This window comes from Orbicella faveolata, unplaced genomic scaffold (assembly GCF_042242905.1).
Source record: "Orbicella faveolata isolate gen_17 unplaced genomic scaffold, um_ofav_v1 contig_13, whole genome shotgun sequence".
Taxonomy (NCBI): domain Eukaryota; kingdom Metazoa; phylum Cnidaria; class Anthozoa; order Scleractinia; family Merulinidae; genus Orbicella; species Orbicella faveolata.
In genome coordinates, this window is record NW_028301540.1 from 15,696,299 (window position 1) to 15,717,762 (window position 21,464).

General features: G+C 36.5%; 2 protein-coding genes across 4 annotated transcripts; one reads left to right on the forward strand and one right to left on the reverse strand.

The window, feature by feature from the left end:
- The first annotated feature begins 8 nt into the window (after window positions 1–8).
- Window positions 9–13,087, forward strand: LOC110055060 (BBSome complex member BBS5-like). 3 transcript variants are annotated; one of them, XM_020761442.2, is made up of 16 exons: window positions 9–141; window positions 234–258; window positions 517–574; window positions 1,800–1,865; window positions 2,109–2,158; window positions 3,793–3,873; window positions 4,371–4,417; window positions 4,526–4,628; window positions 5,555–5,587; window positions 5,801–5,896; window positions 6,674–6,736; window positions 7,405–7,488; window positions 7,661–7,711; window positions 8,669–8,755; window positions 9,616–9,639; window positions 11,299–13,087. In XM_020761442.2, the coding sequence occupies exons 1-16, from the start codon at window positions 86–88 to the stop codon at window positions 11,404–11,406; spliced, it is 1,032 nt and encodes a 343-aa protein (XP_020617101.1). In that variant the 5' UTR covers window positions 9–85; the 3' UTR covers window positions 11,407–13,087. The 3 variants fall into 3 exon arrangements, with proteins under 3 accessions (XP_020617101.1, XP_089140928.1, XP_020617109.1); XM_089284802.1 differs by lacking the exon at window positions 11,299–13,087 and having other exon boundaries at window positions 9,616–11,069; XM_020761450.2 differs by lacking the exons at window positions 9–141; window positions 234–258; window positions 517–574 and adding an exon at window positions 686–1,694.
- Window positions 13,088–14,975: 1,888 nt separating this feature from the next.
- Window positions 14,976–19,539, reverse strand: LOC110055124 (ORM1-like protein 1). Its single transcript, XM_020761509.2, has 3 exons — window positions 19,261–19,539; window positions 18,237–18,388; window positions 14,976–17,330 (listed from the first exon to the last, which is right to left on the reverse strand). Exons 1-3 carry the CDS (start codon window positions 19,432–19,434, stop codon window positions 17,192–17,194), a joined length of 465 nt encoding a protein of 154 aa, XP_020617168.1. The 5' UTR covers window positions 19,435–19,539; the 3' UTR covers window positions 14,976–17,191.
- Between the last annotated feature and the right edge of the window lie 1,925 nt (window positions 19,540–21,464).

Below are 21,464 nucleotides of genomic sequence, written 5' to 3' on the forward strand. Positions count from 1 at the left end.
TTCGCTTACACGACCTTTATATTTACATGCGCCATGTTGGTTGTCAAGTGAGCGCCATGTTGGTTGTCTTTTGAGGAAAACGAAAATGGCAGATTGTAACTTGTGGGAGGACAGAGACGTTCGGTTTGACATAACCTTGCAGTGAGTTCAATTGAATGTTTATCTGATTTTTTTGCTTTTTCGTATGCTACATTGTAGCTAGTTGTCGCTAATGCAGTTTGATCTTGGAACAGGCAAATGCAGCTGAGACCTGGAGAGGTAAGCTTACGGTATCATTTAAAGCCTACTTTATTTTTTATCCTACGAAAAAAGGTACAGCCTTATTAAACAGTGGCGTCTACCTTCAGGTGTTTAGAAATGTGAAACTGACGCCCGATGCGTTGGTTATACAACATTTTGTTCTTTCAGGGTAATTATCGATCCTGTAGAGAAAACTCGTTTAGTCAATTTTGTTGTTGATTTGATCATGGAAAGTAGACACAGAAGATTAAAACATCTTATTTTCGGGTTTTGTAGGTAATGATTGACAAGCTTGATTCAGTGGAAGATACCAAAGGAAATAATGGAGACAGAGGTTGACTTATTTTTGTACCGAGCTAGTACAGTGTTACAAAGATAGACTACACTATTGAGGGGGGAGGCGGGTGGGTTGGGATGGGTTGAGGGGGAGGGGGGGTAGGAGGTCACCTATATTGTATAACATAAAAATTTCAAAGTGTATTTACAATCGTGGGCAAAAGCCGTTGGGACACTTATGTAATGTAACAAATTATCTATGTTTTACAACTGAAGTTTTCACAGGTACTAATTTTCAACACTGTATGTGCGGAGGGGAGAGAGGTTAGGCAGGTGAAGTTGTATTCATGTCTGATGCATGTTCAAAAGTGCCGAAAGTGCAAATTTGTCCCAAGACTTATGTCCATGATTGTAGGTATTGATTGACAAGCTTGATTTGGTGGAAGATCCCAACGGAGCGGAGACAGAGGTTGACATTTTAGTATTGAGTTAGCATTTACAACTAGAAGGTCATGAATTTGATTGTCAAGAATGCTTCACACCAAATCCTTAGGAGTAGGTATTGATTAAAATTTGTCATGGTCTAAAGATGTTAATGAGACTGCTAAGGTTATCTCCTTTGGTATAGGTGCATGTATTGAGGCTGTTCATATGCAAAGATACAGTTATATAATAAACCTATCATCAAACCATATTTTGATTATTGTTGTCCTTTGTACACGCAAAAAGAGGGAACTTGAAAACCTCAATTTCAGGGGAGGGGGGAATGTCTGGATATGGTAAAAAATGTTTCTGACTTACTAATATCTATGCTTTATACCAAAACTGTGAATACCTTGTAGGGAATATACACAATTAGAAGAATCTTGCAAGATCTTGTAAGATTCTTATGTTAAAAGCCTTACAAGGTTCAAGTAAGATTCTTGAATTTATAAGAAACAAGATCTTAATAAGAAACGTACCAGCAATCTTACTACCTGGGGGTTAAATTCCACTTTCTGTTTCTTGAACCTCACCATCACCTCTCCACTTCGTGCCACATGGCATGAAAAGAGTGTCTAGATAAGATATTTATCCTGACATACTGAATGCCATTTTGTTCTCTTGGTCAGGGTGAGATACTATGTTGGTCTGTCCGGGCACGTGACCTCAAGGAGAAGCTGTGATATTGCTCAAGGGTAAAATGTCTTACCTGGGAGCACAATGCAATATCTGATAAGATTACTAAATATTGTTTTGATTCTGTTCAATGTCTATAATTACTGTTTGTTCAATGCTTGCAGGACGTCTTCTTGTTACCAACCTGAGACTGATATGGCATTCGCAGAGTATGCCCAGGGTGAACTTATGTAAGTAATTAATGTGCAAGGTTTCATTCTGTAATCTCTCATTCTGGTATATATGGCTTAGTGGATGAGATACATGTAAAGTGTGAAAACCCATTGCAACTACAGAAACGTTTTGGCATGGTTCTCTCAACTGGAAGTTACTTATATGACATTTTTTGTGCTCTGCATCATAAATTTGAAAATATAACTTGTGAAAATGATACATGTATGTGTCAACTGTATGAATTTTTTTCATCCCTGCAGCTGTTGGTTTTAGTTGTGTTGTTAATGTATCCACAAGGTCAGCAAATTCGGTATGTATAATTTTTTCAAAGTTACAGATGTATATAAACAATAGCCTCCATTTGGCACAAAAACACGCTTGGATATTTCCACAGACATTGTTCTGTTCTGACAAGTGAGCTCTAAGGAAAAGATAATGTCCAGGGACAGATATCTGAGGATATTTTCATGGCAAATGGAGGCTATTGTGTTTATTATCCCTCAAATACTTTTCACAACACATGCATTTTTGAATATTGGGGAATACATCACTTGGATATTCTCCAGTTTTAGCTGGGGCATATTCATTCAGGTGACACGTTTAGACCAATCGCGCGTGAGCAAAAATATTTGATGGATTATTAGTGTGGTCATCATCCATTCACTGAAATCTTTTGATGCAGTATACATTCAAATTCTTGTTGCTAGTCTTCAGATTTTTTGCGTGGTTACTATATAATTACATAATCTTGCTGATTATATGTAGTTTCATTTGGTTGTTACTCCACATTTTAGTGGAAATCCACAGATCTGCTTATTGTCTATTTAACAATTAGACTACAAGCCCAAGTTTTCTATGAGTGAATAGTTGACAAGGCATAGCCAAGTTGACCATCGCTCATAGAAAAGTCAGGCTCATAGTCTAATTGTTTAAGAAGACACTCTAAAGGATTACAGCACAAAGCCTACACTTTTTGGATAAGCATGAAATTTAGAATAGTTTTCAGTTTTAAGAACAGCATGCACCTGATTGTTGTCTATTAGTGAATAGAAACAATGAGAGAACCAAACAGATTTGCAGTTTTCCTGTAGAACACAGCTGAGTGGCTACTACTTCCTGATGAAACATCATTGCCTGTGTATTGTTCTTGGGAAGGGAAAAATTATTATGTTGGTTTTTTTGGCATATACAATAATCCTGATCAAGGCTCAAACCTGGACTGCTTGATCTGTAGTCCAGTACACTAACCTAGACACTACACCTACCCAGGGCTTCAAATAACGGCCAGTCAACAGACAATGTCTGGTCAAAAATAGGTTTTGTCCGGTCAAATCCTTAGATGGCCGGACAATTTGTCCAGTCATTTACGCTGGTAAGGAAAAAAATCTAGAGTTTCAAGTTTTAAATATTTAAAGGTTCAATATCATTGGCGTTTGTGAAAAAGGAGGGGAAAAAGGCGGATACTTAACTACCAGGCCAATAACTTTTAATAAATGATTTATAATAGTCATAAAATTTCCGGCTGTCATTGCAAATTTTCACGCAAATGTGATACTGATTTTGCTGTACCATGTGTTCCACTTTTCCTGCATTGAGATCAATGCTCATGTACAATAAATGCTTTGAAAATTTACCTGTTTCATATTTAAACATCATATGAAGGGAGGGGGCACTTTTGTAGTGATAAGACATAATCAATGTTTGTCCGGCCAAAAATGGGATATGTGCAAGCAAAAATAGCTTTGACTGGACAATTTGACCGGCGCCAGCCGGGAAATTATTTGAAGCCCTGCTACCGCTTACATATTCTGTATAACTTCTTAGGAAAGGAGAAGCTGGATACCCTTGAATTGTTGGGCTAGTCATGACAGAGTACGGTTAAAAAAGTTACTTTCAACGTATTCCATATTTTAATAGTTTTTTTGAATTTTCACAAATATTCAGAAACTTAGGGGACAAACAGAAGCCCTGTATCTTTTGACAAGATGCAACAACACAAGATTTGAGTTTATTTTCACCAACCTGGTGAGTAAACTAGCCATGGAATTTTAAAGCATTATTTAAATGAAAGTATGTTGTTAGGGAAGTATTGCAGCTTGTTAATGTGCTAGTTGTTTTGTATTAAAAATGTCGATGCTCAAAAACAAACAGTAATAGACAGTCCGTTTTAAAAGTATACAGAAACACACACATATAGATGCTTTTGATTAGTTTTCTTTTCAATATACATGTATGTTGTTGTTTATGAATAACTTTATTTTTTATTAGGTTGATGTTTATTTTCCTTGTTCTCACATTTAGACTACAATAATCTGGGTAGTACAAGGGAAGTGAAAATCATTAAGTTGTGTAATATGAAATTTTGAAGCAGTTTAAACAATTTTCAACCACAGCATGAAGACACTTACAAAATCATGTTATGGTGCATTCTGATATAGATGGTATATAACTCACAGTACTGTTTTGAAAAGAAGTGGAACTGTATATAATGCTTAGTAATCTTTTGTTATTGCTTACATCAGGTTTCTGGTAGTCCCAGACTTTTTACAACTGTTATTTCAGTTTTCAGGTATGTGCAATGCAACTTCGCTCCAACAGTGATGTCTCATAGTTACAGATATTTATTCAGTTTTGTAAATCAATGTTAGTTCTGATTAAAAGAGTATATCTTCTTTAGAGCATATGAATCATCAAAGCTTTATCGGGACCTGAAGCTCCGTGGAGCACTGATTCTCAATAAACAACTGCGTTTATTACCACTGGAGCAGGTTTATGATAAGGTAAAATTATGTAACTTAAGGATGTTACCATTTAGCAAATCAACCACATTTTCCCATGATCTCTACTTTTATGGACCAAAAAAATGATGTCTATGAAAATATTCAAAACACATTATAGTACTTATGACCTGTAGGCAAAATAATGGTTTCTTTGTAGCCTGTGTAGCAAGCGTTCCAGTACGGAATCGGGCCATGCGAAACTGTTTTTTCAAGAATGGAGTGAGAGCAAAAAGGTCAAAGGAGGGGCTCTCACCTCACTTTTTGCACAGCCTGAGTTGCTCTCACCCCATTTTTTGTGCGGCTTGAATGAGAAAAAGTTCTTTTGTGCAGCCTGATCTTGTTCGGCTTGTACGGGAATGCTTGCTATGCAGGCTAGTTTCACTGCAAAGTTTTAGACATTTTACCATGAACTATTATTTACGAAATTAGAGTTAAACTCAGTGTAGAATTCCATGTGACACATGATAGCTCATAAGCTTTTTTTTTGTACATGAAGCTGACAAATTCCTCAAAAATTTTGCTCTAAATGTCCCAAATAACATTTCACAACTTTATGGTTTGGTTTATTGGAAAATATTTCCCTACAATTCTCTAAAGTTACCTTGCATTGAGTTCCAAGTTGAGTACATTGTCATTTTCGTGGTCTATGCACTCATTGACCAGAGCTCTTGATCAATGAGCATGCGTGAATTCTCTCATGCATCTTGACAATTAAATTTGAATTGTTTTAGATTGAAAGTTTTAATGACTGCAGTAGCAGATTGAAGTATTGGGTGTTCTCAATTAAAAGAGGGTGGAAAGGGTTTATATATGACTTAGAGCAAAATATAGAATGTTACCAATGGTTCTTGAAGATGAAGGAAAAATGTAAAATGATATTCTTTCATTATTTCAATCCTTACAATGTGTTTGCTGTTTTCTGTTAGATAAATGGTGTCTGGAATCTTTCCAGCGATCAGGTATGTATGGTGTTGTTGGTTTTCTTCATACCATGTGATGTGCATAATAATTGTCTGGGACCTCTCAGAATAGAAGTGGACAGTTGTGCAATATTTCATTAAATTGATACAGTTACACATTTAGGAACTTCCATTTTGAACTCTGACCTCACTTTTTCCTTTGCGGTTTTAATACACTGGTTTTGAATAGTTTATTTGTTGTGATTGTTTCAGGGCAATCTTGGAACATTTTACATCACTAATGTGCGTTTGGTTTGGCATGCAAACATGAATGACACATTTAATGTCAGCATTCCCTATTTACAAATGGTAAGAATGCAATGCTATCAGGGTCAACATTGTCTCTGGAGTTACTTCAAGTATTTCAAATAAACTTAAGTGCATTAACTGTCATGGGCAGGTACATTCTAAGTGCTGAACAAGTGAAGGCCTAGGTCATAACCATCCTGTAGTAATTTTTATTTTTATATGTGTCTCAAAATCACAGACAAAAAAAATTTTTCAGTGTTTTTGAATTAAGTTAATCTCATCGTGCTAAAATATCAGTTGTTCAGAAAACAATCAAGATAATCCAGGATTAGGGTGAAATTTGAATTGAGTTTTATAACTTTATGGTGTGTGTTTTTTTTTATTTTCTGTCCTGATATTTTAATGTTGCCCAGTCTCAAACTCCACATAGCGTTAGTAATGAAAGATAAGAGAAATTAAAAACTTGATCAATGTTTGATCCCATACTAGTACATGCAGTCATCATTGTGCTTCAAAAAGCCTGGCCCTGGACTCCAGATTGAGTAGTCTTGGTTATAGGGTGACTGAGGTCACTATGTTGTGTTCTAGAGGTCAGGACACTTTCTTCTCATGATTCTTCTCTGCACCCAAGATTATAATCAGGTGCATGTACCAGCAAGTTGTCTGGGTAATCAGCCAGAAACCCTGTAGAAAATCTGCATAACTGGAACAAGAATCTCATCCAGGGGGAATTGCAATATTACTCCTAGTAATTTAAGGTTGATAATTTCTGGCAGTGACTTTTGATTGAAGTTCATTACATTGCTGTTAATGCATACTGTGTGTTGTATTCAACAGAAAACTGTTAAGATACGGGATTCCAAGTTTGGACTTGCACTGGTCTTGGAAACATCACAGCAGGTAAAACTCCTTTGTAAAGTAGAGTGTTTGATTTGTTTTATTTATCACTATTTACAACTTTTGTATTGTTTACTGTGCCACGCAGCAACTGATCCTTTTGGATTACAAATATTTATTGCTTGATTTATATGAGCCAATTATTAACTGAGCAGGAGGTCTTTATGGGAGAATCTTGACTGAAGTCGTGAGTACAGACTGAAGGTCTGTGCACAAGACTGAGGTCAAGGTTCTCCAATACAGACCGACTTAACTCAGTTAATAAGGTGTTTATTATATGGCAAACAAGAACAATTTAATTTGTTTAATGCAACTGGTTTGTAGGTAACTGACATTTTGCTTGTGAACGGCAATGAGCTGAACTTAACTCTGCCAAAGTTTGCTTGTCCTCTTTACTTTTTTTCTCATCAGGCTTTTTGGCACTTCGATAAATAAATACTGTTAGAAGAAATTAGTCAATATTTTTGCATTATAGTTAACAACTTTTTCACTGCAAAACATCACTGGTCTGGTGGCCAGTCTGGATGGGAAAACCTAGACCGCTTTCAATACCGATTTCAACCAATCGAATTTGTGAATTTAGTAGTTCCCAGTCCTTGTGAGACACAGCCATATAATAAGTGATTAAGAATAATTTTATCAGTTGATTATTATTTTTTTGTTTCCTTCAGAGTGGAGGATATGTTCTTGGCTTCCGTGTTGACCCAGCAGAGAAATTGCAAGAAGCAGCTAAAGAAATTCAAAGCCTACAAAAGGTACTTAATGATTGCAATCATGTATTTTGTTTTCCCTTTGTATGATACAATTTTTACCCACTGTTGAGACCAATTAAAATGTTGTTCAGAAAAATTGGGTATTGATGTTTTTGACTCAGTCAGTCACTCAAATAAATTGTCTCTTCTTGCTGGCTTGTATTTCATTTGGTAGGTTTACAGTGCTAGTCCAATATTTGGAGTTGAATTTGAAACGGAGGAAAAGGTAAATACAGTAATTTTGTATTTTGTAATAAAATACTGTACTTATGGCATCTTTTTAGTAGCAACTTTACCCCACCTGTGTTTTTAATATACCTGGTTTTCACATGACGTCACTAAAATTCAAACTACAAAACTATTGATCTTACTGAGATTTTTCTTCAATGATGTATAAGAGCAGTTGAAAACTACTAATCATACAAATTTTCGCTCCGAATGGGTTCTTGGTTTTGTGATACACTACGCTTGAATTTCTAAGCTTTGCGTGACGTGGCATTTACATGACGGCCAAGAGAGCTGTCATGATGGTTAAAAAAGTGACTTATTTAGGGGAATTTGGCTATCTGAACAGTTCACGTCTTACAAAAAGTATTATTTTAATGTTTTAGAGTTCCTCGAGGGATAAATTCACGCTTTTGTGGCAAAACTCAGTGACAGACGTTTCTGTTGGTTTCCGGCCGCCATGTTGGTGCCCATACGGATGGGCACCATCATGGCGTCTCCATACAAATCTCTATAAATTTGGGTAAAAAATTTCTCTGCATATCTTGCATAAGAAAAGTCACTGTGACCAGAATCTTGGTGAGAGTCTTTGCATGTTTACTTTCTTTCATTTCCCAGTTTCTGGACTTTATCTATTGAGCGGTTTTGATTTTTATTGTGACCTATTTTGAATGGCGTGACACTGAAAACCAGCAATTTTATTCTTTTTATCTAAAAACGTTTCACACTTTATAAGTTATTCACTTTTGAAAATTAGCATTCAACAAAAGTTACAAAAATACGGCACAAAATCTCTGAGACTTTATGCATAATTTTTGGGTATCCCCTTTCATACACCAAACACTTCAATCTGGAACTTTGTAATCTCTAAAGAAAGCCTGTCAAAACCTTTGAGTGTATGTCATCTCCAATAATTTATGGTTTTTACTATTCTCTTATTTTTGTTTCAACATTTTAGCCACAAGTAGTAGATGAGGTGACAGTTGATCCAGTTCAGGATGATATAGAGATTGTTAATGATGGAGAAGGCACTGATGCCTTTGCAGTAAGTATACATTACATTCAAAATTCTCCTACCCATCTCTTTTAGGGGTAGCCTTTTGTGTAGATCCAGTAACATTCTTGTCTTCACTTTTCTCTGTGTATGTTTCACCATACAGCCCCTCAAGTTTGGGATCTCATGTTAACAGGCAGTTCTGATTTGCCCAGATATTGCGTACATTATATTCATGAATGTCACGATGGCTCAAAACAGTTCCCAGCACTGTCTAAGAACAGAGTTTGATGGGTCATTGTAACCAATCTTTATCAGTTGGTGCTATAATCATTGTATCAAAAAAAAAAAATACACAGTCAATCACTGGTGAATTTTGGTGACATGTTACCATGGTAACAGCATGACTGGCTAAAAACAGCCTTTAACTGCTAATAGCTCAAAAACGAGTTCAGTGACTCCATTTTTTATTACAATTTACCACATGTTGATTGGCGGGGTGAGATGCAACTTTTGGCGAAATTTAAAAAAATTGTGTACAACAGAGTTCAGAGCCACCTTAAATTTTTGAAAATTTGGTCATTTACTTTGCTATGCCATCAGGGTTTAACAGAACATTAACTTTACTTAATAGATGTGAGCTACCTGTTAGTCTTTTTGGTAACCCAATATCAAGGCAAGTCTGCATAATGTCTGTCAAATCCTGTACGAAGTTGTTACCAATAATTAAGGGACTGTTTACTGACTCTACATAGCTGAAACTTAAAAGGAGCTATGTGACCATTTTCTATATAATATCTTCCCATTTACTGTGCACACTTGCATGAAACAATTTAGAGAGCGTTATTTTAACTAGCCTTTAGAAGGGAAGACAAAATTTGTTCTGATTTGTTTCCTCTTTTTACATGTAGGCCTATTTTGCTGATGGTGATAAAGTAAGTGTGCATTATGTAAAATGCTACAAAGTTCTATGTGTGAAGGCTTCACCCCGAGGTCCAACTCCTTACCCTTTTGTGTACCATTTTGACACAAAAGGTACCCCTTTTGTATAGCCTTTCATTGAAAACAGATACCCCTTTCCCTTACCTACTGAAGAACATTTGCACCTTTTTTCGAAACCTTTAAAGTGAAGTTTAACTTAGTGATGTAGAGCATTATTTAATGATACAGCTGCAAGGTGCATCTGGTCTGGTCTTAAATAACAGATTTCCCTACCCTTTCATATACCTCAACTTGCAAGATCTCTACTCTTTTATATATGTGAAGCCTGAAAAACTTTTGGTGGAGCCTCTTCATCTGGAGAAGGCGTTCTCCTTGAATTCAATTTGCCTCTAAGTGTGCTCGTCATGTTAGTTGCCCTTCTCCTTCCCCTGCGGAATGTCCCCCAGCTGTTTGCAGACTTTGAGCCATGATTTGAAAAGTTGGCATCCAAAATGTGCCATAGGGTCTGCTCAAATGAACAATTTATTAAGCAACATGCGAAAAAGAAATTTTCTTTAAAAAATGGGTATCCATAGGACACCAGCCTGGACTCCTATCTGGCCAAAATCCTGGCCCTGTAGATTAAAGAAGGTTCCCTCTGGACGGTTCCCTGTAGATACATGTGGTCCCTCTGGGGATAGTCTGCTAAAGAAAGTCTCCATGGGGATACTATCAAGCAGTAAGATATACCCCTGTACTTTATAGATATTTTGGAACACCAACCTTGGTTAATACTACAGTTGAACCTCCCATAAGCGACCACCCAAAATGTCAAGCCTAGCTATAGGTGGTCACTTATGAGAGCTCAGACCATAATGGGTGAACATTTTACCTCATTAGCATATGGTAACTGCAGAGACTTACCCCATGTTTTAAATGTCTTTGTCATGTGAAAAATCAGTTTTGTGAAAAAATCTGGTACTTTCCGCTGAGAAATTTCCGTCCCTTGTATTACCTGGGAATGCAATAATTTAACAACAACTTTTTTTCCAATGTACACTCTATTATCTGTCAAGTGGTCACTTACAGGAGGTTAAAAACAAAAGAAAATTTTAAACTTTTAGCTCTAAAAGTGGTGACGTGACGAGAGGTGGTCGCTTACAAGAGGTTCCAAATATAGTGATATGACTTGGAAACGTTTGGTATTTTGGAAAACTGGTTGCTGAGGAGAGGTGGTCACAACAGGACGTTTGACTGTATCTTCATAGAAATGAACCACTGTGATTACATAATATATCAAACATGGACGACCATGTTTGACCACATTTCCAAACACTGAGAAGAAGGTTGGAAATATGAAGCATAGCAGAGTATTTTTGATGGACATTGAGGTGTTTGGAAATGTGGTTAAACACTGTCTTGAGTGTTTGATATGCCTTCTCAATTGAAACAAAAACTAAGGAGAAAATGGAGAAACATAATCTTGAAAATCTATGCTAATTAAGATATCCTTGGCAAACATTGTCACAGTCATGATTTTGTTTGTTTAAACTTGATGAATCATTTATGAGTTTGAGAATCGACTAAAATACATTATTTCATCAGGTGAAATCTACTATATTACCTAGTATCAAGACTAACATGATCCATTTTGTTGTCTTTTTCTTTTGTAGTCTAGTGATCGTGAGCCAGTGTATTCAGACCAGCTAGGACTAGCAGTGGAGAAATTAAAAGATGGCTTCACTTTACAAGGACTGTGGGAAGTTGTCCCTAGTCAGTAGGAATTCAAAGAAATGGTGACAGTAGTCAGCTTTAAATTATCCTGAAAAAATCTTGGTAGCAATAATGAACTTACCAGAGTGTTCAATTGTACAAAATGAAATAGTAGCTAGTGCAACAAAATATTTGTTTTAATGGAAAAATGGAACGTTTCCTTGTTCTGTCACAAAAAGTAAGGGAAAATATAGGTGCAGAATGTGCCATTGCAGGAAAAATCCATGCCCATCTCAAGGAAGGTCATATTTGGAAATTCCAATGTGGAGGCAAAGTTTTCAAAGTGTGAAGCTAAACAATCTGGAAGGGTGGAGAGGGAGGGGGTCAAACCAAAAACCTTCTGTATGAGGCACTGTGGATAATCCCGGGACAACGCTACATATACCTGCCAACTCTCATGCCTTAGGCTTCCGCTATCTTCCGAACACTTCGGACGTCTTCAGATGTCTTCGGAAGTTTCGGACATCTTCGGAAATCTTTGGATATGATGATTGTGTCATCTTCGCAAAACCTGACACTCCAAGGATAAAATCTCATGCCTATAACTCAGAAAAAGTTGGCAGGTATACACTGCAGCATATATGACAATACTTTTTAAAGTACAGTTGGTTATCAGCAAGTCTGCACGTACTCTCAAATCATGCAAGTTGTTGTTGTTTTTTCTTCTAAAGGGTAGAATTTGTCCAAAAATTGCAAGAGAACATCTTGGAAGCTCAGGCAAACATTACAGTGTAGTTGATGGAACAGATCTTGTTACTTAATCATACATGAACTCATTCTGTGTTCAGTTCTTCACAAAATCGTTTTTGTTAACAAGCATCAGCCACTCTTGAGATGCTTCAGCACTGATCTTGAGCCATTTGCTTTTAATCTCCATTCATTTTGGAATATAATTTTATTCATGTATTGCACAGTTTGTATTCTCTCTGATTGTCCAGTTCCAGAAAATATCCATACCTCCCCCATGGAAGGGATTTTTTCTAAGAACTCCTCACTCCTCTGGAAATTCAAAATGATTAAACTTTATACATTTCTTTTAATTTTTGATCTTAGAGAACCCCCCACCCCCCCCCCCCAGGAAATTTCAATCCCTTCTGTGGGGGGAGTAAGGATATTTTCTGGAACTGCACATTAGGTACCAAGCCTGTATTGTGTTGTTCCAGAAAATATCCATTCCCCTCCCACAGAAGGTTTTGTAGCTTGAACCCCCCCACCCCTCCGGAAATTCCATTTTAGTGTCATACTTTCCTTTAAAAAAAATGGGCTTTTGAAACCCCCCTCCCCCTCGGAATTTCCATTAACCGTCCTTGGGGTGGGTATGGATATTTTCTGGAACTACACATTGCCAGTGCACTGCACTCCAGAACAGTCAGTACCTTTCTCCACGCTGGTGTCAAACATCGATTCTGGCAAATTTAATAATCAGGGTAAAACAATAACCCTGCAATGAACCGGCATTTTATCCTGCCGCCCATACAGCAGAAAAAATGGGTGCCCGCCTCAGATGGGCCACTAGGCTAGAATGCAGACTTCACCTTAACTCCATTGTAAGTCTTTTAAAAAGCAAAAAATGACAGGCTACTGTTTCTCACAAGAATGTAAATGTGTATTATAAAGATTGTAAAAACACTCTCACTCTGGTCATTTGAGGCACTTAAGAAATTTATTAAAAGAGCACTTGACAGCAAATGTTTTGTACACTTTTCTTCTGTTCCAAATGCTCATAGTGTTTTGTGACAGTTTTAATAAAGTACTGTAAATACACTTACTTATATATGTTATACTCCATCTGCATTCCTGTTAGAAAAAGCAGTTATGAAAACAAAATATGGTGTTGACACGTAACATTTTGACCTCTGAGTGATAACTGCAAAATTATACATTATCAGGGGTTTCATTAATGTTTTAAGCAGGAGTGTACCTGGTTTTCAGTTGGGCAAAATGTTTTGAACTGAACTTCTCAAACTCATTAATAATTCATCAAGTTAAGACAGAACATCACTACCATGGAGGAGGTTTGGGTACCTGGTCTTAATTAGCACAGATTTTGACGATTTTACTTCTCCATTTACTTCTTATTTTTTGTTTTGATTGAGAAGAGATATCAAACACTTGAGACAATGTTTCATCGGCCATCCAAACACCTCAAATTTCGTCAAAAATACTCCACTGCGCATCCTATTTTCAACTCTCTTCTCAGTGTTTGGATATCCTGATGAAACACTGTGTCCTGTGTTTGACATATTGCTTCTTAAAAAGAAACTTTTCCCTTGATGGTTAAACCAGAGGGGCAAAGTCATCCTCATGGCCGGTCAATTTTCCTGGTTCCCAGCCGTTAATGAAAGCCCTGCATTGTCTCAGAATAGATGTAGCTGTGAAGGGAGCACTGCAATGTTTCATTGAAAATAAGTTGATGTGTCAGTCCCATCGGACTTATTGTAAAAGCTGTATGCTGCCACCCTCTCTAGTCGCCTTGTCAAGTGAATATTTTAATCAGATTTTGCGATTAGGCCCTGCTATATTTGTCTGTTAAGTCATGTTCCTTGTCCCTAGTTGGTATTATTGTAAGGCAACAAATGCTTTACAGAATTATTTCCAAAAAAAGAGGTCAGTTGAACAAATGAGTTAGAGCTGTTTTCATTCGATTGCCTTAAAAAACTCCTGCGACTTTTTCATTCAGTCAGAAGTGAAACCAAAACCAATCGTAACTTGTTCGCACACGTTCCCAGATTTTGCATCAGCTACATGTAATTACTTTGAGTTTTAACTGGTTCATTGGATTGTCTTTGTTCTTTGTGCTTGGTTAGAGTGATTACTTTGGTTTTGGCTTTCCAACACTCAATTGAAAACTGCTCTAAAAGCAAGAAATCAGAACTCGAATCCTTGTCCTTGTTTTGCTTAATAATACTCAAGTTGAGCTTTGCCCTTCTTGAACTTCAGTACCCATCATCAACTACCCTGAGTAGTAAGAATTCTGCTTTTGGGGGCATTGGGAAACTCCATCTTGAGGTGTGAGCTAAGTCCCTCAGAAACCCCCGCACAGGCTAATAAATCAACCCTCATGGCAGCTACAGAAGGAAACACGGGCAAGGGTATAGCATCCTCTGCAAGGATTGTCAGAGTTGTCTGAGGGTTGTGCACAAATAATGGATGCAAAAGAGAGTGAGGGAAACGTTAATATTTGAACCTGCCATATGCATGCTGGTTATAATCCACTTCAAGAAATGATTGCTGCATATTCACACTCCCTTAAAGGATCCTAGTCAGCCTCTGCCATTTTCCATGCCATCAAAATTATATATTGCATGGTGAAGCGAAATCTTATTGCTTTATCGTAAGTTGTGTTCCTGAAAGTATGTTTAATTATCTTAAGTGGCTTCACAGTGATTTCCCTCATTTTGACATGCTCAGAATAAAATATAATAGCCAAACTCTCATATGTAAACAAAAACAGAAGGCAAACAACAACCTGTTTCGATGAAGATTCATCAAGAGTGCTGTTGCATTGGCATCGAATAGTGATGGAACTCCAGACATACTTGCCCAGATGCACCCCAAATAACACCACACACAACTGTTTTGTTAACATAATTGTTTATGTATATCTAACTCCACAATAAATAGTCTTACATGTAATCATTTTTAAAACAATTGTTTTATAATAGACAAATCATTTTTTAAAGTATTTATCACTGGAACCATGACGTAATCAAGCTTCTGAACTTGGTTTACCTTATCTACTGTTGAGCAAGAGAAAACGTGGAAAGATTGACCTTGCTCACAGGCTCTTTTATCTGCTTGCTTAATCTACCAAAATTCACCACAAAAGGTCTCCTGTGATAAAATTCTTTAAGTCTATTGTTCATCAGAAGAAAAAAAAAAAAAACAGTTGCCTTAGCAGAATTCTTGTTGAATGTTTAAGACAGCTCTATATGTTAATCACATGCACAAGAAAGAGATAAGCACCTTAATTTAGACATTCACTAAAGTGCAATTACTACATCGCTTGTTTCATGCAAAATTCTCTTAGGAAGATCACTACCTTGAACTTAAAGATTCACATTGAAATGATGAATTTTCCATTTACTGAGACAACATACTGTATTATCCAAAAGGAAAACAGTATTTCAGTCTTTCAGATCACATTGTCTGTTTCTCATGCAAGTTGACAAAAATCTAGTCCCCTTCTGGGTCCAGTACAACTCTGTGCCTGGATTGTTTTGAATGCCATAGAAGTGCAATATTACAGCTTTTAACAGACCAGCTGAACCACACGGACATTGAATTACCAGCATTGACTATAATCCAGTGGAGCCGTTTTTGAGCACTTCCAAGTTTAACCATTGGATAACCCAGCAATTCCAATGGTACCAGCCATCTACTCTCCTGGCAGAACCTGCAAAACATGCTTACCCAGAAAAAATACAGAACAGAAATGTAATACTGAGTCAACCTTTTAAAAGTTAACAGATTCCATGACTTTGAAATCATCACATCATCCTGGCCCACAACCAAAACAAATCTGAGAAATTGAATCATGCTTTTAAGCTCTAAATTATGCTAATATACAACAGAAAGCTTCCAGCAAGAAGCAAAGTTGCTCTGGTTGTATACATGTAATAACTAAAGTAACCTACTTACTGTTTATCTAAAAAAAAAAAACTGACTCTACCACCTGCACTACAGTAAAACAAATGAAAACCACTGTCATCATCTTTCAGTACCCTTATTATTATTTTGTTTTCAGTTGTTTGTATTTTATTGTTCATTCTTGACAATTCTAGTGAGCTCCAGACCGTAACATGACAAATGTTACCATGGTCACATGTTTCTATCATAAATCTCTTTGGATAACTACTACATAATGCTTCAATCTACATGTACATGTATATTATTACCTGTTACTTATTTCATGTTTCACAGACAAGAAATAAGCGGCGCCTTTATCCCTTGTTCAGCACCATACGTTTACTTTCATATGGAAAAATTATTGCATAATTTACACTACAAAGAACTACAGCATAGTTAAATAATCAGAAACGCAACTTCACAATAAATGCTATGGATTTCACTTTTCTGGCATAACTCTCTCACTCAACAGAGTTGGGAAAAAATGAAGTCATTGTTGAAAACAATAAATCAATATTTCTGTCCCAGTACACAAAAAGTACAATTCCACAGCTTTCACCTGAATGGACAAAAAATAGCATTTTGTCCTCAGAACATAAAGTTAGAACCACGATAATTAGGAGACTTAGATTTAGCACTTGAAGAGAAAGGGTTATGCATGGCAAAAAAAACAAAAAGAAAAGTTGACTTATATATAATTATTTTACTTTCATCTGCTGTTGAATTAGTGCCGGAAAAATCATTCATTTCTAACCACAAGCTAAGAAATCCATGGTCTAAAAGTAACATTAACTGTTAACTCTACCCTGCACAAGCAAATCTAGCTCAATTAGGAAATATAAGAAATCAGTGCGATATACGTTATCTATGATTGCTGTAGCTTATATTCAATGTTTTTAATTAACCTTGTGTCAGATAATTTTTTTTGCTTACTTCTTTTCCTCTTTTTTTCCTTTCTTTTTTGCATAACTTATCTTAAAATGACATCTCCTGAAAGTTCGATTCCCAACGTTTTTGTCACGTTTTAAATGACTGGAACCATCGTGTCACATTCTATGTAAATTTCCAGGAAAGGAAAATTTACTAATAGTTAATCTTCTGTTTTAGAGCTTTTTCCAATGCTTCATCGGCCAGTGGGCTCCATATTATCCACAGTGTCAGAGTTCAGTACTTGTTTAGGCCAAACAGCCTCACCTTGTACATCTGTGGAAACTTGGGAACCAGAGAAAGTCCAAGAAGGGATAGAGAGTTGAAAACAAAGTGAATACCGTCATACTTAGTATAGAAACTTGTTACCATAAACCTGAAATAATAATAATAAAAAAATTAGTTTCAACTGATTCAATTCTCGCAGATTGGTACACAGTTCCTTTGACTTTAAGTAGTTTTAAACTTCAAGCTTGGTGAATTTGCACACCAACTGATTTGTTGGTGTGCAACTTCCTTCAACCAGTTTTTAGGTTTAAAAGTCGAATTACTGAGAATTTCCTCTGTTGGTTTTCTTGGGAATTAAATCATCTTTAATGCAATTTGCACCTCAGTTTATACAACTTTGCACCTATGATACACCCTTCTGCACTTGTGTTAGGGGAAAGCTGTACTCCCTTTATTTGCCAATCAGTAATTTTTTCAAGTGTATTATCATGCATGAAACAAGTACAAATATACAAATACAAATATTGTGAATATTTGTAGTAACGATATTTGTAGTACTCTTAGGAGTCTGGCGTAACAGGTTTTCAATGTATCTGAATAAGCAGTGCAGACATTTTGAACATTTTATGAGATATTATAATACAGACTGTGGAAAAATGAGCTCGATTTGCAAAGTATTTTTATTTACCATTTGTGTTTTGACTTCCTGTAAACTTGCCAAAATACTGCAAGAATGAGATATCTTCTCAGGGATCCTGGGTCCTACCTGCAGGTTGATGAACCTGTGGTCATAGAGTCCCACCCCTTCTCTCCCGCTCCAAGAATGACATTATCTTAAGACTCTATCTTACACACTAATTTCAACATTTTGAATATTTCTCTTAAATTTTTGACAAATGCTAAATAATTTATGACAATTTCTGAAATTAATGTTAATTTTGTATGTTTATAATAAATTATTGTTTGATTTAACTACTTCTTTTTTTTTTTTTCATTTTTTGATTATCAGTTCTATCCCGTCCTTTCCACCAAAATTAAATCACAACAAACTTACAGGAAAATTGGTACCAGAGTAAAGAACTTTCTTGTTTCTGTGAATTGTTCGCCATTGTTAAGCTGCTCCCAGTGCGTTAGTCTGCGTGCCTTGCCTTGATCAGCCGTCTGAAATGGTGTTCCTTTCAGGTAATGCAGAAATATAAACATACTCTGCAACAAATGTTAAATCTCAGGTTAATATGTCAATCAGCTGGAAAAAAAAAAAAATATCATGATGTTAATCTCAGGGACTGTCTAATCAGACGAATTCCCTTCCTGTAGGTGAAGTTCCTGTACTGAATGTTACAAAATGTAGTGGCATAATAGAAACCATGACTTAAGTATCACAACTACAGAATTTAAAGCAAAGAAAATCATAAGCAAGCACGTATGAAGTGCCAAAACTTTCTCCAAACGACAATTAAAATAATGCATGGAAATAAGAAAGGATGATTAACGATTAATATTTAAATCTTGGGACTTATGGAGTTAGTAAAAATTTACATAATTTGGCCACTTACAAGTACATGTACATTCACATGCATTACTCAATATTGATTATTACTTATTAATGTTTTCCAACTAAAATATTTTCCACCGAGGTATTATATCTCAAGTTAACATTGGGTTTAGAAGTTGCTCTTTAAGAGTTAAATCTCATAGAAAATAAGCTTAACCCTTTCCCTGTTTGTGATACTAAATCAAAGCTGAGGCAAAAATTCTTTCTTCAGCCTATAGATAAAATTTCAAAAGTTGTATCAAAATGGAGCCATGTACCAACAACACTGTTACAGTATAACGAATCATTACAAAGATCAATAACCTTACGTTTTGAAGCAATTTTCTTCAAAACGCAACAGCCTTTCAATCGTTACTTCAATGAACAAAACGCAAGCTTATCTCTACATGTACGTCTGTCAGATTTACCGGGAATGTTCTTGCATATTCGTTAATCTCGATCAAGATAAATTTACACATCATATCAAATGACATTATTGGCCCCAAATAAGCAGAAAATACACGGATCAAAACCCTTAACCCACCAAATTGTGGAAGGTGTTTGTGAGGGTCCAGGCTGTCGGTGTATCGAAGAACGGGATGCTCAGAATCACCAAATGACCAATAGTTATGAGTAACACATACGTGAACCAAGTCCCCTTGCTTTCAAGCCAGGACTCGTTCGGATTATTGATACTGAGGCCTCTCTCAGCCTTCATTTTCTACCGTTCACTCCACTAAGGTCCTGAACTGTACAACTGTATTTTATAAATTTCTTCGTGCGCAAAACGCGAAAGTAAACTATGACGCATTACTACGCATGTATCGTACACAAAACCGCTGAAACATCTGAGATGTAAGGTGAACATGAAATAGGTACTTCATATAAGCACTGCACAGATCTTTCACGTGATCATACCCGCATTTGGCGCGAAAATATAAATTATCTTGCGAAACTGTCAGGAATATTCTTGCTTCTGCAACGAGGTCGCCCTAGAATCAGACGATTTTCCGCATTTTACAATCAGCGACAAAAGCGTTGACACATTTTTGCCAATCTGACGTTTTCATCGAGATCCCTACTTTCCTTGATAAAAGAAACACCTTTTTCGTCAATAGCCAGCCCCACTTCCCCCTCACTCAATGTTGAAACGGGCTTTTACGACGATGTCACGTGGTTAAAACATTGGAAAGGGGGGAAGGAATGAAACATGAGGCGTGTAGGTAGGACAAATTACATTTGAGGGGAGAAAGTTTGTTTTCGGGCAATGTCTCAAATACCTTTTTCCTCTGATTTATGATGCTTTGGGTCACTGATAGGGTCGCCGTGACTATACGTAAAAACACTTTATTTGTTTAACACAAATTCGGCGCAAAAAACTAATATCCGGCGAGCGGTGAGGGTAGCTTCTTTGGGCTCTTCACGCTATCTGGGGTTGAGGGATAACTTGGGTTTCTTGATTTTTCCAAAGTCACCAAAATAAGTAAACCAATACTAAAAATTCCTAAAAGTGTAAAAGTAACTACATGAGAAACAAGAAAATTCCAAATTTGAAAAAAAAAAAAAAAAACGTTCGCGTCAAAATAGGGTTGTCCCATACCAAATCACTTAATTACTTATAACGTCCCAAAGATATCTCGTTCACGTTCCAAGCAGTCAAAAATCTCTCCGCTCATCCCACATATCTACGTTTTGGACTGTTTTGTAATTTTTTTGATGATTTTTGGGTATATTTGGGTATAAAAAGTTTTTCTCAAAGGATTAGCAAAATGTATGGAAACAGGAAATTCGGAAGATTTGCTGTTGTTTTAGAATAAGAATTTGAAGTTAAAAATTGGTAGACGTACACTGTGGTGATGTTCCAAAACTTTTTCTTTTTAATCCTTCTTTAAACTTCCTAAAGCTTCATTTAAATTCAGGTAGACTCCCGCCTCAAAGGCGGACAATTTCAGAATATTTCTTGACGTTTAAATCACGTTTTTAGTGCCAGATATATTCATCTGATATGGATACAAATTAAAACGTGCGTTTTAACATGTTTATCTAAAGAAAAAAAAAAATTCGAGCAAAGTGCTCCTCGTTCTCCTCTTCTTAGACTCGTACGAGGCATAGCCTCGTTTTGGCGCTAAGCTTATTTTCGTCCTATAATGCCATGAAATTGCTGTTTTCATCTCTAATCTTGACAGACCTGTTAAACTCGCGATTTTCTTCACATCTATTAGCTTGACAGTAGCTACAGCTTGAATTACCTTAAAATCTTTTTCTTAAATGAAAGCGTCTTAGGCTGTTTAAGACCGTAGGGGCGACCTCCGCCCTTCCCGAATAGGGTAATTAAGATCCAGTCCACATTACGCCGGAGGAATTTGAAAATTTAACTATCACCAGTCACTTTGGGTTTGTGTTTGACATGGCGTGTTTTATTTTATTTTGTATTTTCCATATTTTGCAAAATATGCAAAATGCAAAATATCACTAACACGACGTGTCAAAAGTAATTTTTGCGCACACAGGAAACCTAAATACTTCAAAGAGGTAGAAAGGCAACAAAAGAAATTACAATAAACAGAAGAACAAGAAAGAAAAAGAGGGATGGTACAGAGTGAGAAAGGTGGAGACTGTTTACGAATGACAACCGATAGATGTGTACCGGTGGACCGGCGCGGGTGCTCGTAAAAGAAACAACAAAGGCCCATGTGGCTTGAGCAACTTTATTTCCAGAGTAAAACTGTCAAAACTGAAATAACATAG